This window comes from Amblyomma maculatum, chromosome 8, assembly GCF_055883805.1.
Source record: "Amblyomma maculatum isolate TAMU_Amacu chromosome 8, ASM5588380v1, whole genome shotgun sequence".
Lineage (NCBI taxonomy): Eukaryota > Metazoa > Arthropoda > Arachnida > Ixodida > Ixodidae > Amblyomma > Amblyomma maculatum.
Window position 1 is genome coordinate 83299902 of NC_139351.1, and position 18915 is coordinate 83318816.

Below are 18915 nucleotides of genomic sequence, written 5' to 3' on the forward strand. Positions count from 1 at the left end.
GTCCTCATCACTTAGGGCACCGCACACTGCTGCATCGCTGTCTACTCCAACGTAATCATCAAAACTGACGTCCTGCAGCACAGCACGCACAGCTGCAGGCAGAGGCTCCGGACTCCCATCGTCGCCACTTTCTTTCATACTTCCGGCAGCAAAGCCACAGTGGTGGAAGCAGTTTGCAATTGTGGACGGCGTGACCTGCTCCCATGCACGCACCAACATGTGCATTGCTGTGAGCAATGTGATGGTGCTGGTCTTCTGGTTTCCAGTGCACAAAGTCATGCGCTCGATCATGTGGCGCCTATAGAAACATTTGATGTTTCTGATCACCCCCTGATCCATCGGCTGCAAGGCCGCAGTCGTGTTGGCGGGCAAAAAGACGAGCCTTGTGGCTTTCAGCTCGGCGTCGACTTTGTGTGCCGAGCAGTTATCCACAATGAGGAGAACTTGACGCTTCCCTAGCTCCATCCTCCGATCGAATTTCAAGAGCCATTTTTTAAACAATTCGCCCGTCATCCACGCCTTGCTGTTGGCGGAGTATTCCGTCGGCAGCGTCCTAATGTTCTTGAAACATCTAGGCTTATGTGCCTTGCCGACAACAAAAAGAGGGACCTTCTCCGTCCCGGTCATATTAGCGGCGACCAGAACAGTAATCCGCTCTTTGCTTCGCTTGCCGCCAGCGCAGCTGTCCCCTTTAAATGTTACTGTTCTGTCGGGCTGGAGCTTATAAAACAAAGCCGTCTCATCAGCATTGAATATATCATGTGCCGAGTAGCTTTCTAAGTACTGCTGCAGAGCACCGCTTCGCCACGTGGCACAAGTTTCTGCATCCACTTCTTTGGCTTCTCCAGACAACACCCGGAAGACAAGATTATGTCTGTCTCTAAAGCGGTGAAACCATCCTTCGGAGGCGACAAAATCTTCCACATTCAAGCGCAGGGCGAAATCGGCCGCCTTCGCCATGATAATTGGGCCGCTCAGTGGAATGTCAGCGCTTCTCATTTCTTTCACCCACGTGATCACAGCGGTCTCAATTTCCGGATACTTGGCTAACCGAAGCCTTTTTCTGTTGCTGGCGAAATCTTCGGCTTCATAGGCATCCTCGATGGCCTTCCTATTTTGGACGTATGTCGACAACGTGCTTGGTGGAATCCCGTGCTTTTTCGCGATTTCCACTTTGCTGGCCTTCCGTTCATCCACCTCGCGTAAAATAGCCACTTTCTCCTTCACCGTCTTGGCACAGTATTTCCCACGCGAACACATCTCGCGGGCACAAGCTCACAACAAGCGGCGTGCAAAACGAGGGCTCACGAAATGCAACACGAAACCGTGGTCGATAACACTAAAAAGTCGTTCCTCGAAGGAGTCGCGGCAGGAAAGACTGTTTAGTACTTGTTCCAGCACCCTAGCGGCGCCCCGATGGTTGTGCCATCTATCGTTCTGCCGTGAAAGCTTCCAACGATGGTTTTTAACAGCGCCGCTTGGTGGCGCGCAGTTCGAATTATGGGTGGCGGCGCCAATTTTTGAGTGAATTAACGAGCTGTTACGCGCATAGACTTCTATGCACTGTGGACCGGACCACGATGACTATTTCGAATTATCCAAAATTTCGAATTAACGAGTTGTGAATTAACGATCTTTCACTGGATATAGCAATGAACAACCGCGGCACCACATATAGCAATGCTCTCATAATAGATAATCAGTTATAGCAATTAAGTATAGTCACTGAGCGCAAACCCAAACAGCAAAATGGACTTACATATAAAGTAAAACCTCGATAATTTGAACTCGCTTAATTCAAAAACCCCGGATAATTGGAAGAATTTCTGCGGTTCCATAATTTCTAATGTAAATTCAACCATACAGTTTGAAGCAGCCGGCGGGATCTGCCCTATTAATTGGAAGGTTTTCGGTGCTTTGCTTGAATGTTCGATCCCAATCTCGCCGCAAACCAATGAAACGACGGCACCTCGGAGCCGTGAAGTAGCACCGCGAAGCGTTGCTCATGCTTGACATGACGTAGCTCCCCAACTCTTGAGTTCCCAGTGCAGAAAACCACAGTGTGGTTGCTGACCGTCAAAGAGTGCCCCTGCAGAAGTGGGGACGTTGCAGTGTGCCCGGACAGCGCATAATATCGGCCTACGCTGTTTAATGATGCTTCATGGTTTAGAGGGTTAACGGCACATCGATTACTGTATCTGCTCACGCAGTGGACCCACTTGCACAATGAACCTATCCGCACTTATGCTGTTGCATGAGAATTTGATAAGAAGAAAATAAAAATTAGACGACGGGGCTTGTTAGTGTGTTTCCTCATTCCGCCCCGTTGTCGCGGCCCACAGTGAATTTCTTGGTAGCACTCTAAGATGCTGCTCAGCGATAAGACCACAGCATGTTTATCTTTCTTTTGACATTAGCTCCTGTCCAGCGCACTTGACAGGAGTGGCAGTGCTTTGTTTGGCTGGCTCATCTGGTTGCGCAAGCCCGTTGGTTTTCAGGTGCTCGCTTATCACGTCACGACTGGGGCGGGCGTTATCCACTTGTGGCCAGCGCCTGGTTAATTTGAACATTCTTCTCAATCCCAGTGACTTCAAATTAATGAGGTTTTACAGTATGCGACAGCGCTGCCGGCCAAACCGCACCAGGAAGCGCGATCAAGTCCGTACAGGTGCCGGGGCTTAATTTCTGCTAAAATCATTCACTCGGATACTTGCAACAGTTGGATGTCTTGCAGAGAGATGTCAACAAGATTGCCATGAGGCAGTCAAAGCTGACTGATTACACGTTCCATTGAAATAAGTGAAAAGTGTGAACCACTTTCTCTTCGTTAAACTCTCAAGTTTGTGATCTCTTTGTTTTTTTTGGCTTAACCTGGTTATAACAATTATCATTTATAACTATGGTATTTTTATGATACTCAGTATTGTTACACTAGAACCTCGCTATAGTAAACTCGGATATAATAAAAACTCTGATATAGTAAAGTGAAACTGCATTCCCAGTTTATCTTGCATAGAAACTGTACTGCATTTTCCCCCTTTATAGTAAAGACGTCTTTGGTAAAAATTGGTTATATTAAAGTGCGCCTGGCCACTGTGATGATGTCCACGATATGATATCACCGCCCGCACACTACCTAGAATCGCGAGGCAAAGATTTTTTGTATATTTGAAGAAAAACAGAAAAATAACATCGAGTGTTCCTTTAAGCGGCTTTACTACCAGGCTTAGCAGCATTCAGGAGAAGCCTACTTTACGGTGGCCTTGGAGCCATGAGATAAAGCACTCAGCATATAGGAAAAAAAAAAGTAAAGCTGTCTACAAACATGAAAAGAAGGCGGTGTGGTCCATTCAGAAAGTAAAGGAGAGTAAAAGTGCGGCAAGAAATAGGGAAGGGATGAAACGGGCGAACATTCACAGCACTGTGCAGCACGAAGCATGAGGCAGTGGAGGCAAAAAGTGGAGGTACAGCGAGTGTGGTCTTACAGCACTGAAGTGCCACGCGCATTTATCATTTATTGCCTTTTAAAAGACATAAACAGCAAAAAGTGACACCATGTTCATGCAAGGCCTTGGTTTTCACATGAAATCGAACTTGGTTGCATTCGTAGCCATGTTGTCCTCATGATTAAGAGGTACTTCCACTAGATGTAAAAAATCTTTATAACAAAAAATTGCATGAAGATATGATAAAAATGAGATGGAAGGTATTTCAGAGTTCTTTTTTTATTAAGCAACAAGACATATTCAGTAAGTGCCTATTTAGCTACTAGGCAGTGTCTTCAGGACCATGTCATCACCAACAACTGATATAGTAAAGACCTTGATATTGTAAATATTTTTGCTAGTCCCAGTGACTTTACTATAAAGGGGTCTACTGTATAAGTGGATTTGACTGCATGCACTGTAAATAGCCACAAAAATAGAGTAATGGATAACCACCACCATAGCTCAGTCGGTAGAGCCCTGTATGCAAAATTCAGAGGTTATAGGTTTAGATCTGCTGGTGGCTACAGTTGATTTCCTTTTACTTTGAGGTCGTTTATCAATCAGCCTTAAAATAATCACACTATTGATCAACACCACAAGTTAAGAGAAAAAGAAAGGAACGGAACAGTACTCTATGCTTTCCTTACAGTCATTTGCTGTTGGTTTCCTTCACACTGGTCGTTTCAGAGAAACCCACCACCAATTTAAAAAAACAACCATTCAGTAGTAGTAAAAACGTGGGTTTTTCGGCCAAGCGATATTCATGTTTGCAGACATGAGAAATAAGTTGAAATATATTGACTAGCAAAATGGATTACTAAATCCTGATTCTAGTAAACTTTGTAATTTCACATGTCGACTCTTAGTTGTAATTTAAGATTTGTAGCCAGCTATTAGTAGCAGTCATATCAGTTTTTAGAATTCCTAAACCACAACTACCATCATTTCTGTGGCGTGCTAATTTCACCCATCGTCACATGTTGACCCTAACACACATTTTTCAGTGTGGTAGATCTTGAACCGTGGTGCGTTGTAGGAGCAACCATGGCCTTGTTCAGTGTTGTTGAATATCCATTGCCTTTGTCATTATGACATCATTAGGTCTAACTACCAGAAGGAAATACAAAATGATACAGGGGTGGAAGGGCTGCTTCATCTGCTCCATTCTGCTCCAAACTACTTGCCCTGCTCCATCCTTCTCCAAAACACAGTATTGCTTCAAGACTGCTCCAGTTGCCCAGCTGCCTTGATGTTTTGCCATCAAATTTTGTTGCAGAGCATTGGTTTTTGTTACATAGCGGGCCATTTATGATATTGCCTGCAAAAAACGGGATGCGACCCAATCTGATCAAGTTACCGTGAAAAACAACAGGTTGCTAGCCTGTTATGTGTTGCATGCTGGCTCTATAGGGGCCATCATAGTTGTAATGATGGTAGCAAAAATTTCGTTTGCTGGAGAAGCACGGAGCATAATAAATATTTGTTCTCAAGTAAATTTAAAACGAGCCACAATAGAGGGCAGTGGGAAAAAAATATTCTGTGCACAGGACATACCACCTTCTCTGAGCCTTTCGAATCCTCGGCGGTGAAAGAAGCGAGGGCAGTGAGCAAAGCGGACGCCGCGAACTGCATTAGGAAACTAGTCTAGCTACAAAGAGCTGCACAAGTTGTTTCGATGCTTTCACTGTGAAAACAAGTGGCTAGATACTCCACCATAGAGCCTCTGCATCAATAACAAGCATAGGAAGCCTACAGGGGCATACTTGAAGCCTTAACAGTGGCATACTTGAAGCCTTAACAACGTGCTAAAATTAAGGGAGCCCCAACATTTCTCAGGCGATAAACATGAGGAGCCGCTTGCAGAAGACAGTGGTGTAAATAAACTGTGCCACCTATCTTCTCTTAAGGCGCTACTCACCAGTGGCCGGGAATTTATCAGCACAAGCATAGGACACAAAGGATATGCACAAGAGAGTAGAAAGGGGCTGCTCATAGATGTGAACTCCAAACCAGTGGTAGGCTCCATGTTTGAATTGATCAAATCAATGGCTGCTCAAGTCAGCTGGGGTCATTTTAAACATCTGTTGCCTTAAACATATGTACAAGCTTTTGAAGAACATTTCAGGCTCCATGATTTGTTAACTTGTGGTTTCCTTTCACCGGAATTCACAATTTGTCATTCATCTCATTCTATTGGAATATGGGTACATGTCACGTCCATCTGCATGTAATGCAGGCTCGAAGCTGCAGCCCGACTTCTTCATTCCGGACGATGTCCTCGCCGAATTTGACCAGGACCAGGTGTCAACACTGGGCATTGGCACCAGCCCGCAGCCAGCGGCCGCTCCGTCTGAGGGTTCAGCCGCCGGGGATGGCGTAGACGGCATCTTGCACAAGATTGGCAAGAACCTCAGCTCCGATCTTGTCAGTCAGACGGGTGGACTGTTCCTCTTCCAAGTCAAAGGTCAGCCTTCTTCTTCCTCTTGTCCTCGTTGCTTTAATGGTGTGGCTCATGAGCTGGAGATGCTGGCTCAGGATCCCAGTGTCGTGGAGCGTACACTGAGCTTCCAGATGGGCACAAGCTTTCACCGAACCTGTTACTTGGCTTCTCTGGCATGAAATGCTTGGGGAAATGGGCCTTTCATCCCACCCGATGCAGACCAGAAGAAGGTTAGCATGACGCTGTTTGACCATAGTCATCATCTCTATGTAAGGCATCAAAAAGCACATGACACAGGAAGTAAGGAATTCAACGCAGCAGAAAGAGTTTGTTGCAGCAGCTTCACAAAGTTGCCTGTGTAGGCAGACTTGAACAGAGTTCATTAACGGCCACCTGCAATGAAATTTGCATTGGCTAGAATGCCTGTTGATCTGCTGCATACAGTAGAATCTCGTTGATACGATCCCCACGGGCTCCGACAATAAAAGCGTATTATCCGAAAATCGTATTATCCAAAACGGACTCCAAAAGATCGCGAATAATACATACTTGGCACAGAACTTGCTTTTATTAAAGCACGTTAAAATAATTCGTCACTTTGCGTTGCACTTTTTGCTTTTCGAGGTCCTGAAGAAAGCTTTTTTGGAACTCGTAGAAACGAGTAGCAGTTTCCTCACTCAGCTCCGCAGACGCGACAAAGCCACGAAGCCCGTCAAAGCTTGGAGTGCACCGTCAGTATTTAATGGCCGACGATCGCCGCTGCAATCTCCGGCGTCTTGGTTGTCATCGTCGTCGCTCTCCTCTTCAGCGGTAACATCTGCAATGATGTCTTGGACGGTGCGCAATTCGCATGTCGCCAGTTGGTCGTCCTCCGATACAAACTCTTCCGGAGACACGCCGACATCGAGGTCACCCCAGTCCGGGATGTCAACCTCTGCGCTGTCAGCTCCATGTTCCTCCGTATCGCCAGATGCACAAAAAAAGCCACACTTCTTGAAGCAGTTGGCGATGGTGTCGGGTTTGACGCGATCCCATGACATCGCTAGAAAATGAATGGCATCAAGAAGATCCACCTTCAAGCTGGCATCTTTCCGGTCAATCTTGGCCAAAAACCGTCTGACCAACAAGCTCCTAAAGTGAAATTTCACGTTTCTAATGATTCCTGCATCTAGGGGCTGCAAGTGGCTGGTGCAGTTGGGCGGCAGGAAAATTACTCTGACGTTTTGCAGCCACGAAGTATCGACAGGGTGCGCGGCACAATTGTCGAGAAATAGAAGAATTCTACGGTTCTCGGCACGTATCCGGGCATCCAGATGGGTGAGGAACTCTGTGAAAAGGGCTCCGGTCATCCATGCCTTCCTATTCGCTTTGTAAACGACAGGAAGGCGTGGGTTACGCGAGAAGCAGCGTGGCTTCCAGAACTTGCCAATGACGGTAGGCTTGAGCTTCTCGGTTCCATCAGCATTGCAGCACAACAATACGGTGACTCTTTCTTTGCTTTTTTTTCCACCTTGACACGTCTCACCTTTCATACTGAGACTTTTCTCGGGCTGGAGGTTGATGAACAACCCAGCTTCATCTGCGTTGAACACGTCCCTTGGCTGGTATTGAGCAATCACCGCCGGCAGAGTCGAAATCCAGTTGGAGACCTGATTTTGGTCGGCAGACTTCCCTTCGCCGGAAACGGTTTTATACGACAGGCCATGTCGTGTTTTAAAACGATGGAGCCACCCGCCCGAAGCTTTAAAATCTTCAATGCCCAACGAGAGTGCAATCTCATCAGCTTTCTCGCGAACAACTGTCCCGTCCACGTTCACGCCCGCCGCCCTTACTTCCCTGAACCACGCCAGTAGAACCTCTTCCATCTTGCCATGCTGGGCGCCCCTTGTTTGCTTCACGCCGGCGCCGAAGACTTGAATGTTTTTCCGTATTTCTTCTCGCTTGCCGACGATCGTGTTCAGCGTGGAGACAGGCAAACAAAGTTCGCGTGCCAGGTCGACACGTTTCTTCTGTGGATTGTCGTCGACTTTTACGAGAATATCAAGTTTTTCTTTCAGCGATAACGCTTTACGCTTCCTAGACATGGTGAAGCGCACGGGTGAAACGCGGCACCAAAACAAAAACGATAAGTGCGAAGTGCAAGCTGAACGCTCGGAAAACCAAAATGGCAACGAGAAATGGCAAACACAAAGCCAACAAAGCCTACAGCATCGTCAATGCATGCGCCAATCACTACTTCTTGGTCACGTGATTTTACCGTGATTACTATGTCTTAGGATAGATGGCGCTAAAAACCTTCGGTGCGCTTCGGCGCTTTTGTTGTGCGAGCTTGGGAAAATGGCTCCCAGAGGCCGCCACACTGCTGCAGACGCTGTGCTGAGGCACGGCCGTACTCGAGCCGAGCCGAGCCAGGCCAAGCCTCAAGCATACGAAGCGCATGTCGTCGCGTGTTCAGTCCGCCGTGCCTGTAGTTCCGCTCGATGCGATAATTTCAGTAGCTCTGCCCACCCTCTGCGAAGGACTGGCTCTGATGTCATCATCATAGTTGGAGAGATGTGATTCCTACACGTGTCTAGCAAAGGTCATGTCCAACATCGAAAATCGGCCACGAGCGCTAGGGGAGTTACGACCACTGCAGCTACTGTCAGATCCCGCTAGGACACTTTTGCTGCCTCCTGGCGCGAAAATCGAAACTGCGCGAGATTTACGGAAGACGTTTCCACGATCGTATTATCCAAACCGACGTGGAAATACGATCGTATTAGCCGTACAAAAATGCATTACCTCTATAGGGCATCGGCCGGGAACGAAAAAAAAAAACGTATTATGCCGAAAAGCGTATTTAGCCGAATCGTATCAATGAGACTTCACTGTATGTCACAAAACTAATCATGATCAAGTTCCACAATCCTTAATGGGCTGTCATGCACACTCACGTAACAAACACGTTTTCTCAAGAAAAGTAAAAATCAATTTGGAGCAGGGTTCATTACACAAGGCGAAGGGGGGGGGGGGGGTATTTCCAAGTCAGCCGTAATCATGATATCTGCTTTTAGCATTGTTTGCTTCAAAAGTTGTTTGCTGCTGTTGCACATTCTAATGATTTTGTGGCAGTGGATGGCACGCAAGTCAATTGCAGCTTAATACAGCGAATATACTGAAAGCCAGGCTTGCTCAGTCAGACAGCGAGGCAAGCCACCACTGTTGTGACGTTGCGATGTTATCACTGCGCAGCATGCTAATCCAACGAATTTAATGTGCACAAAACAGAGTGACATGCTCACGACTAACTCTTTTCTTTCTTGGTCAAACTCTCAGCCACATCTACTCATACACGAGTAGATGTGGTCGTATGTACTGTTGTTCCAAAAACTTAGAGGTGTCTAGCAGATAATGCTTGCACCTGTGTGTTGTAGAGTTGAGCATCCTAACTGATTGTAATGTTGGAATGGGCACCTGAAAGCCCTCCTCAAGTCAGACGCGATGGGAGTGAACAGATTGTGGACAGCACAGAGTAAAAGGCTGGAGGCTGAATTGTGGCTTGTCAGTCCTAGCTTGTTACAGTGGTGAAGGTTTTAGAATTTCAGGCACATTGTGATATCTTTTCTTTCACGTCAAATTTTGGTGACGCCGCTGCTTGGCTTGGTCAGAATCTTTCAAAAATTTGTATCAGCTAAAGCAATTCTAAGCCAAATTTCAAAAAAGCTTCACTGGAAGTGCAGTGTCTCTTTGGTGACTGTGAGACAGAAGAAGACACCACAAAATAAAAATTTGTTCAGGTAGCCGGACGTTAGCTTGTAACAGAATAGACAGTGTAATCCACATAGAATGATACTAGATATAACGATATACAGTTGAACCCCTCTATAACGAAAGCCCTCAAGAACGAAATTCTCGCGACAACGAAAAATTCTGGCGCCCCCGGCGAACTCCCATAGGGTTCAATGCATTTGTCCCCTCTCAACAGCGAATTGTTTTTAAAAAGCAGTCCCGCATTAACGAAAGTTTGAGGTAGTGATCTGCAACATTTTTTCGGCACATCAGCCAGTCGGGAACATAGAATGGGCGAAACTGCAGCAGCACACTCATCCGACAAGTCGAGCCCGTTCATTTCACCTGCCAACAAGCACCGGCGCAGCCATTTTTGTTTACTTTCGGTTGGTTCGGTAATGATGATGATAGCAAAGCATATATTTTTTTTTTTTTTTGCCCGCTGAAAGCGGCTTTTTGCTAGCCTGTCTGTTGGCCACTACACATGTATGTGACGTTTCACGCCACATGACGACACCGCCGGCCAACCGGGGAAAAGCAAGGAACCTCCTTTTTTTTTCTTTTCGCTAGTGCGCCGACCACGCGACCACGCTATCTCGCCGATCTCGCCATCCGCCTTGTGCCGCTCGCGACTTGCCTGTGTACAGTGTTTTTTTTTCTTTTTCTTTTTTTTTTTTTTTTTTTTTTTTTTTTTTTTACTGTCGGAAACATGCCGCCTCCTGTAAAGAAGCACAAGTTTTTGACGCTGCAGGAAAAGGCTGCAATTATCGCCGAAGCTGAAAAAGGCAGGAAGAAGACTGATATTGCGGAGGAGTTCGGTATCCCGTGCAGCTCGCTTTCTACGATTCTGAAATAAGGAATGGCACCATGGCGGCACTCCAGAACGGCGCGCGCGCTCAGAACAAGACTTTGGCAGCGCCGGTCTACGAAGACGTGGACAAAGCCGTATTTCAGTGGTTCCTGGACTAGAGAGCGAACAAGGTGCCTTTGTCTAGAAGCCTCCTGCAGCAAAAGGCGATTGACTATGCGTGCATTCTGGGGCACGACAACTTTAAGGCGAGTGCCGGATGGCTAAATCGATTTAAAGCGCGGCACTGCATATTCGCCAAAGTGTTGTCAAGGGAGTGTGCGAGCGTAGACGCTGAAGCAGCATCTTCCTGGATGGAGAAAAGTTACGAAGGCGTAATGGACGAGTACAAGCCCTCCGAAATTTATAATGCGGACGAAACGGGCTTCTTCTATGAAATGTTGCCTTCAAAAACGCTAGACCTGAAAGGAAAAAAATGCCATGGCGGCAAGCTGAGCAAAAAGCGGGTCACCATTCTTTTATGCTCAAACATGGATGGATCTGACAAGCGTCCCCTCCTCGTGATCGGCCGGAGCAAGACTCCACGGTGTTTTAAACGTAACCGAAAGCTTCCGGTCCAGTGCACTGCAAACCAAAAAGCGTGGATGACGCGCGCAATATTCACAAGCTGGCTGGAAGCCTTTGATACGGACATGCGAAAGCAGGGCAGATCTGTCTGACTTTTTTTGGACAACTGCAGTGCGCACCACATTGAAGACGTTGCCCTGACGAGCATCCGCTTGATTTTTTTCCCCGCGAACTGCACATCCGTTATCCAGCCTCTTGATCAGGGGGTTATCAAAAGTGTGAAGTCTGCGTACCGAAGAAGGCTCATACAGCGGGTGTTGCTAAACATCGAAATGAAGCGACCGACGGAAATTGACCTCTTCATGGCGCTGGAGATGCTTGCCGGCGCGTGGATTGCTACTTCGGCCACGCTTGTCCAGAACTGCTTCAGGCACGCCGGTTTCGCAGCTGGTCAGCACGCCTTGGCAGAACCGGAAGCTGCAAGCGGTGACGATCTGCAGCCACTAACCGAAGCATGGAACGCGCTTCGCAGTGTAGATACAATGGTGCCAGAGGCTGTTGAACTGGAGGACTTTTTGTGTGCGGATGCCGACTTGATCGTGCACGAGGAATTCAGCGACGACGCTATTATCGACAGTGTGCGCAAAGGAAATGAGGCGAGTGACGACGAAGATAGCGAAAACCAAGCACAAGGTAAGCAAGTAAGCTCGCGTGATGTGCTTGATGCATTCGATGTGATCCGGACTTTTCTCGGCGATCACGACGACGACGATGAAGCTATGCATAGCTTATCAAGCTGCGAAGCCAGAGTCGTCAAGCTCCTGCACAGCAGTGTCAAGCAGAGCAAAATAAGCGACTTTTTTAATTAAATCTTGGTTCTGGAAGGTAATGGGTGTGCTTATTTATCCATTTTCGCGACAGCGAAAAGGTTTTCCTTCCCCGGCGGTTTCGTTATTGCGGGGTTCGACTGTATTGCTTATAACGATCAAATTCCTAAGATGTATCAGAACTCCCATTGCCACTTTGTAACAGTAAACCATATATAACGATCGATTATCACAGAATATCAAACACAACGATAGCTTTTTGGCCACCCAGAGGATTTTTACCACGAAAATGTGTCTGAATTTTTATGAAAAAGAAATTAATAAGAAAAAAATGTTATCAAACGCTTTTCGTAAGTGCCACGAACAGGCCAACGTGGATAAATCCGTGACAGGGCAATTACTTCCTCTCCTGCAACAGCGGCAGCGCAAAGGGCATGGTCAAATTACCATCGCCATCGCCTGACTGTGCAGCTGTTGAAGATGGCGCCAACTATGAGGACGGCAATTGCTTTCGAGATGAAAGAGCAGATTCATTGAGATTTGTGGCAAGGTTTCAAGTTTGGGAGCCTCAGGAAAAATGCACTCTACGATTTCAACGATCACCAAGGCTGGGATGTCCTGCTGTTCATTCAGTCGCCGATCAGTTGCATGCATGCAAAAGGACTGCCGCCAGCGTATGTGCTACTGGAAGCGATGCTCACAGCGATTGTCAAGTTTCGGCAGCCGCTTAGTCGAGTGCATTTTTCCAACTTTTTAAAGCATGCTAAACTCATTTTACGGCTATTGATGTACCATGTAATAAAGTGTTCAGGGCATCCGATTCACATTATTTAACAGCACGAAAAAACGAGGACGTAAACACACACAGTAACACGGGCACTGATTTTCAACTGAAGATTATTTATCACAAACGACATTTATACATAATCTCGCCAAAATACAAAAAAAAAAAATCTGCTTAAGGTTTATACGGTGTAGTCTTTGGGCTACAGGGTCACCTCTTTTAACGCAGCAGTCGGTACAGTTACCTGCAGACAGTGATGACGTGCTTTGTGAGCGGGCAGCTGGTGACAGGTGAACTCAAGCCATTTTCGAAAGAACTTTCTGCCATTAATGTAGTTGCACTGAAAGCTGCGGAAGTAGCAGTACCGAGGAGTATGCGGCAGCTCATGCTGGAGAGGATTCACGCTGGTTTCCTCAGGTTGCAAAAGTATTAGAAGAGGGCTTCAAAACTTACGATCCCTTAGGCAGTTGCTTTTAATGGGTGAATGCTTAGTTTTCTCTACTCTCTTTTGACATAGTACTAGAAAAATAAAAACTTTTGCGGAGCTAACAATTTCCTTGCAGTTGGCATTTAAGTGGCAGCATTACGTGTTGCAAGGGACGTGTTCCTGCTCTTCTTTGGCACAAAAAACAATCCAGCATTGCAGTGCTTTGCAGAAAGAATAATGAATTCATCAGTTCTTTTCTTCTTTTTTTTTTTTTTTTTTGCACTGTTTTTCGAAAGAGGTATACGAGATGGCACAAAATATTGAAAACTGATTCCGGTCACTTTAGGGCAGGGATTCCAGACCTTCTCTGCGTCGGGAAACTCCCAGCAGTATTCAAGAGACGCTGAGAAAAGCCACCTCTCTTGGCCTTTGTTCTTTCGTGCTAGCATGGATACTGAAAGGCTGAGCAGACTCGGATGTTCTGAAAAAAAAATGCCCACATTGAAGTAGAGTAAAATCTCATCAATAATTTGGCCTTCAAAAGGCTGGGGAAAATGTTTTAATTATCTGAAAGCCCTAATGATCAAATAGCCCTTAATAACTACCGAAAATAGTCTGCATCAGAGTAATTTTACGAAAACGGCACAACTTGCTGTTGCACGCACCTGATGCTAGTGGCAGAATGTCGAGAATTTAAGTGAAGCCAAACTGAAAATATGCTGCTCGGCTATATTTTGGCAAAGGAGCATTTCTAGTTGTCGTCACATCTCTCAAAACGGTGCACGCATGAGGTCTGTGGTCACTTTTGTTCCGTGCTATTCAGAAGCATGCGCTCCCTTTGCGATTGGCCGCAGCAATGTGTGTAGACAGGAAACACATTTTCGATGTGGTTGCATAGCATGGCACAGGTGCTGTTATGGTTTGAGGGGGGCTAGGAGGTGGCAGTGTTTGTCTCTGTACTGTTGCTCTGCATAGCTGTTGAGCTCAGGGGCCACTTGCTTTCATTTCGGCTTTCTTTCTTTCTTTCTCTTTAAGACGAAGGCCTTTCTAGGCTCATGGAATGAAATCCCGTGCGCGAGAGTTGTCATTTTCCCTGAGATGCTTTTTTGTCTAGCGTTCCTGCCATCTTTAGTCCCCCACTTGAAACACGCACCGAGGAACGCTACGTAACAGGAGTGATAGTGTAGCGTCCGTGAGCACTTGCTGGATGGTGTGTGACAGATACTGCACCTTTCTGCTCCTGTAAACCAATTATAATTGTATGTAGCGTATGTAGCACTGCAACAAACTCCAATACGAGGCAAACGATGAGAAGAAATTGATAGAGGAGGAGTAGGCTTTTGCCATTCTCCTCTTAAGAGACATCTAAGACACCCTCTAATTTTTATTGACCAGCTTAGAACAAACCACAGTTTAGAAGGGGCTCTATTGGACATCGCGTGCCGGAGGGCATTCTGTTACAGTGCTCAGTAATGATCCTTCAGGGTTCGTGCAGGTCCTTGGAAACTGTTGAATATAAAGGAGTAGATTTTCAGCAGCCTCGGGCCTCTTAGATTTTCTGTAGGTCATTGAGAACTTGTATTTCTGGTCTGTCAAGGCCGACAGCCTAAAACAAAGTCATTGTACCCACAGAACTGTTCCTTTTTTGCAGCTGAATAAAGTTTTTCTTGGCAAAGGAACTTCAGGTTTTAGGACAAAAAAAGTTGAAAGCAGCTGCTGCAGAGTTCACTCTTTGGCATACCATCATGATGAGAAACCAGAGGCTGCTAGTGACCTGACTTCAATAATAAAGTCTAACGGTTGATGCAAAATATAATACGCAAGACATTATTAGCGTCGGTGTTGAGCTTGACAAAAAGGGAAGGTCAGGCATTGTGAAAAACATCACCAAAAACCGACCCAGCTTGTGCGTTTTCGTTGGTAGAAGTTTGTTGTGCAATAAAATCTACACTTTTCGCTTGCAGAAAATGTCGCTTTAATAGGGAACTGCGTTCGTTACTCCTTGAGTATTGATGTAGACTTAGGAGCTCTTCAGAACGCTTTCATTTTGGGTCTTGAAACAAAAATGATGAGCCCTGTTCTTATACAAAGCAGGAACCACTGAACTGCATTTTAACTGTGTGTGTATTTTGGCAGGGACCTACTGCGAGGCCCAAATCTTTGGGCAGGCAAGGAACAGGAAGCAGAGAGCTTACCTTTTGCCTACCCTTTTCACTGTTGCAAGAGGCACAGTTTTAACAAATTCTTATTGGATGTGGCTCATACTTTAATTGGGCCCGTGATTAGCTACATAAATTTTATATATAGGGCAAGTATTACGCAGAGCATTGTATAGTGGCACAACAGAAACAGTCACTTCCTGATGATGCACGCATTGCAGTAATGCTAGTGAGTTTAAAGCTTTTTCATAGCAGTGTCAACACGGAACACCATGCGCTCAACAGACATAACCTTGTTGAACGAATGCTCTTTCCAGCCACAGATTTGGGATCCCGCTGTGGGCACTTGCCATTCTCTAGTCAGAGTAGTGGCATCGGAACTCAGATCACACCAACTTAAAGAGTCTGCAGCGTGATCGTCCCTGTGCTGCCTCCAAAGAATAGTCTCAATGCATTGAAACTTTGCCACCATGTTCTGGTGTTTCTTTTGCAGCTTTTTTGTTATAGTCTTATTTTCTGGTGCATTTTAATGGAAGTGGTATCTAACCGGGACATAGACACTACCTAGCCGAGTCACAATTGGCAAGCAGCCAGGTGGTGATAATTTTTCCACAGTGGTATCAGTGCACGAGTGGCTGAACTGGGTAGGCTGATGCATTCCTTCACTTCACTCCTTTGCAGGAGGTGAGGACTTCTTCGTCGACCTTCGTTCAGGCCAAGGCAGCGTAGGTAAGGGTCGTCCGTCCGAAGGCAACTCTCCCGACGTCACCTTCACAATGGACAGCGAAAGCCTGCTCAAGATGTTTGCGGGCAGCCTGAAGCCCACCGCTGCCTTCATGAGCGGCAAGATGAAGATCAAGGGGGACATGGGGAAGGCCATGAAGCTTGAGAAGCTGATGGGAATGCTCAGGTCCAAGCTCTAGGGACAGATTTTCCCCAGTCTGGTTACCGATGTAGCGACCTTTCTTTGCACAGTCGCTGATTAGGAAGACAGGAAGATCCTATAGGACAACGACAGCGCCGAGCAGTGCTGGAAGGTCGTGGGAAGCACGTTTGCCGGAGTGGTTGTGTTTGGCCATCACGCCATGCAAAGCGTAGTGTGTCTTTTAAAAACTACTGCAAGGCCTTGTCAAGAAGACAAATCATGGATTCACATAATGTTTGGGAGGAAGTTTTTACATGGTTTTGGCTGTGTCTTGCATGATGGGAGGACTTGACCTAATGCATTAGTGCCTTCAAGGAGCGGCTTGTACACTTTCTTTAGGACTGTTTTCTGATGCGCAGTTGTTTTGGGATCACGTGTCTCTGTATTTTTGGGTGGCTTCCCACGAGATGTTTCAACTGGATTGAACTTCATGTATGGGGTTATAGTTATTGTTAAGCTGCAATATAAAGGTGTACCTTATCCCCAAGCTACATTAGCAGCAGTGGATAGATGGATGATGTCAAGACGAGCTTTAATGAACTATTGTTTTACTTGGAGGCTATAGAGCTCTACACTTTTATCACAAAACTCTCCTGTAAAGTTTGATCAAGGCAACGCGCTCTTTATAGAATGCAAGTACTGTAAACTTAAGCAGTGTCATGAAGGCGCTCAAATGGGACTGTCACTGTGGACGTTTTTTCCAAGCTTTTATGGCCCTTCCTCGACTGTTCCTTTGAGCGATGCTGTGACTGGTATATTGTCACAGTTTCTTGTTTTGTGCTACATAACGAAGGTCTCATCAATGTTGTGTGCTGAAAGGTGACCAATGATGTCGCATGTATGGCTGGCGTGATTAGCATTGGTAGACTGATTACATGCTTGTAGACTGCTGTGCCTTCAAGAATGTGATGCAATTCTTTTAATGATATCAGATGAAGTTTTTGATGGGCTTCTTTTATTGCCAGTCTAGTGACAGCTACATCATAAATTAAGCTCAGTGTTTCAACATCTGTGTTTAGTTGGGGGCCTTGTTCTTCTACACTGACAAAATAGTATCAGTTATTTTCTATCTGGTAACCTCATTGTTTTTGGAACGTCTTCAATTCTGCTGTGCAACGAGGAAAAAAGCTGAGGGCTGTTTTTGTAGGTTGGCAGTTCAGTACCGCTAAACAGCGAGAATAAGCTTACTGATTTACGCTATGTTTTGTTAGGTCTGTTTCCAAAATATTTACCACTTATGAAATGAAATACAGCTCTCTGCCTAAGTTTTGACATGAGCTGAGAAGATGCGTCTTCATCAAGCCATGAATACACTTTGCATTGCTGCAACTAAAGAAAAGAAAAACACCTGTTGGTTCAAATGCAGATATTTTGCAAGATTGTTTTGTCCTAATGTCTGACTGTCGCATGATGCCTCTTGACGAGTCTACAAGTGGAACACCGTTCCACTTATGCCCATACCGAGACCAGGCAAACAGTTCTGCTTTGTATTTTCTTTTTTTAGATTTTTGGAAAACCTGTTTTATTCTTAATTTAAGTTGCTCATAGTCTTTTTGTGCATCATAAAATTTATTTACATTTCACTGATGTTTGAGCCTGCACTGACCATACACTTCTTTTATGACCATGTGCATTTATGCCCATTGTGGTAATCGTTACCTGAAAGTCTTTTCTGAGAAGGTTTTCTGGGAGATAGTTCTTAGTACATACAAATTTTGTGTCTAGCTAGAAATTCGATGTTCATCAAACTAACTTATCTCCTGGTATGGCTCAAGAGCATCATGGATGTATATATATGTATGATGCTAACTTCTTTTTACTGTGTGAGCTTGCCTGTGCAGTCTGTATTTTTAGGCATGGTATGAACTTAAAGGGTGTCTGCAGGAATGTACAAGTAAGGAAACTGGTAGCGAAAGGTTGGGTGGTTTGCCCAGGTGGTGCGCACCACTTGAGAAGTGGTGCAGGTCATTTGCTGGTGCAAGATTTACAAAATGTCTGGAAAGTCTGAAGTATATGCAAAGTCAATAAACTGTTTTCATTGGGAACTAGAAGCACTGTATTTGACATAGCCTCTTCTACTGAATGGTCTACATTTTTATATTTAATCAGTGTACTATTAAGCTTTATTGTTTTTGTTTTTCTTCATACTGTAATTTCTTCATTGCTTCATCATCTCATTTGCATTATGCCACTTTAATTTTGACCTACCTGAAACCAAATCTCTCTGTGTATTCATATCCCTTCTTGCTTGTGTAGTTGTGCTTAGTTCAACAGCCTTGGAATATGGCAAAAGGTATGCCTTAGGTGTCAGATTATGTTCTAGAGTTGTCCATTGCTACTCGTTTACCAAACCCATGAATTGCAGATTAGGTTAAATCAACAGCTTTGATGAAAACACTCTAAAACGTTTTTCTTCTGATTTTTGACGTGCTGATTAAGTAAAGAAACAGAACTGCATACAAGCTTAGCCCTTTCAAATGCCAAACTTTTAATCGGGACAAATCTTTTTGGCCTAAACCACATATTGAGGTCTCAAGAAGGATATTTTTTTTAGTATCTCAATGAAAAAGCCAATGGTAAATTTTTTTACAAGGCAGTACAAAAATTTCTACAAACAGCAAATAGCTGACAGTTAATATTACAACACACAGATTTATTAAACACTGTAAGGATCATGGAATTCATTTTGTGTGCATTTGGAAGATTCCTCTGAGTCAAG

General features: G+C 45.3%; 1 protein-coding gene across 1 annotated transcript in view; it reads left to right on the forward strand.

Moving 5' to 3' along the window:
* Positions 1-18241, forward strand: part of Hsdl2 (Hydroxysteroid dehydrogenase like 2) — a 37476-nt gene extending 19235 nt beyond the window's left edge. The window contains exons 7-8 of the mRNA XM_084576654.1: positions 5725-5952; positions 15953-18241. Coding sequence (XP_084432780.1) covers positions 5725-5952; positions 15953-16194 — 470 coding nt within the window. The 3' untranslated portion in view covers positions 16195-18241. The remainder of the gene's footprint in view (positions 1-5724; positions 5953-15952) is intronic.
* The last annotated feature ends 674 nt before the right edge of the window (positions 18242-18915 follow it).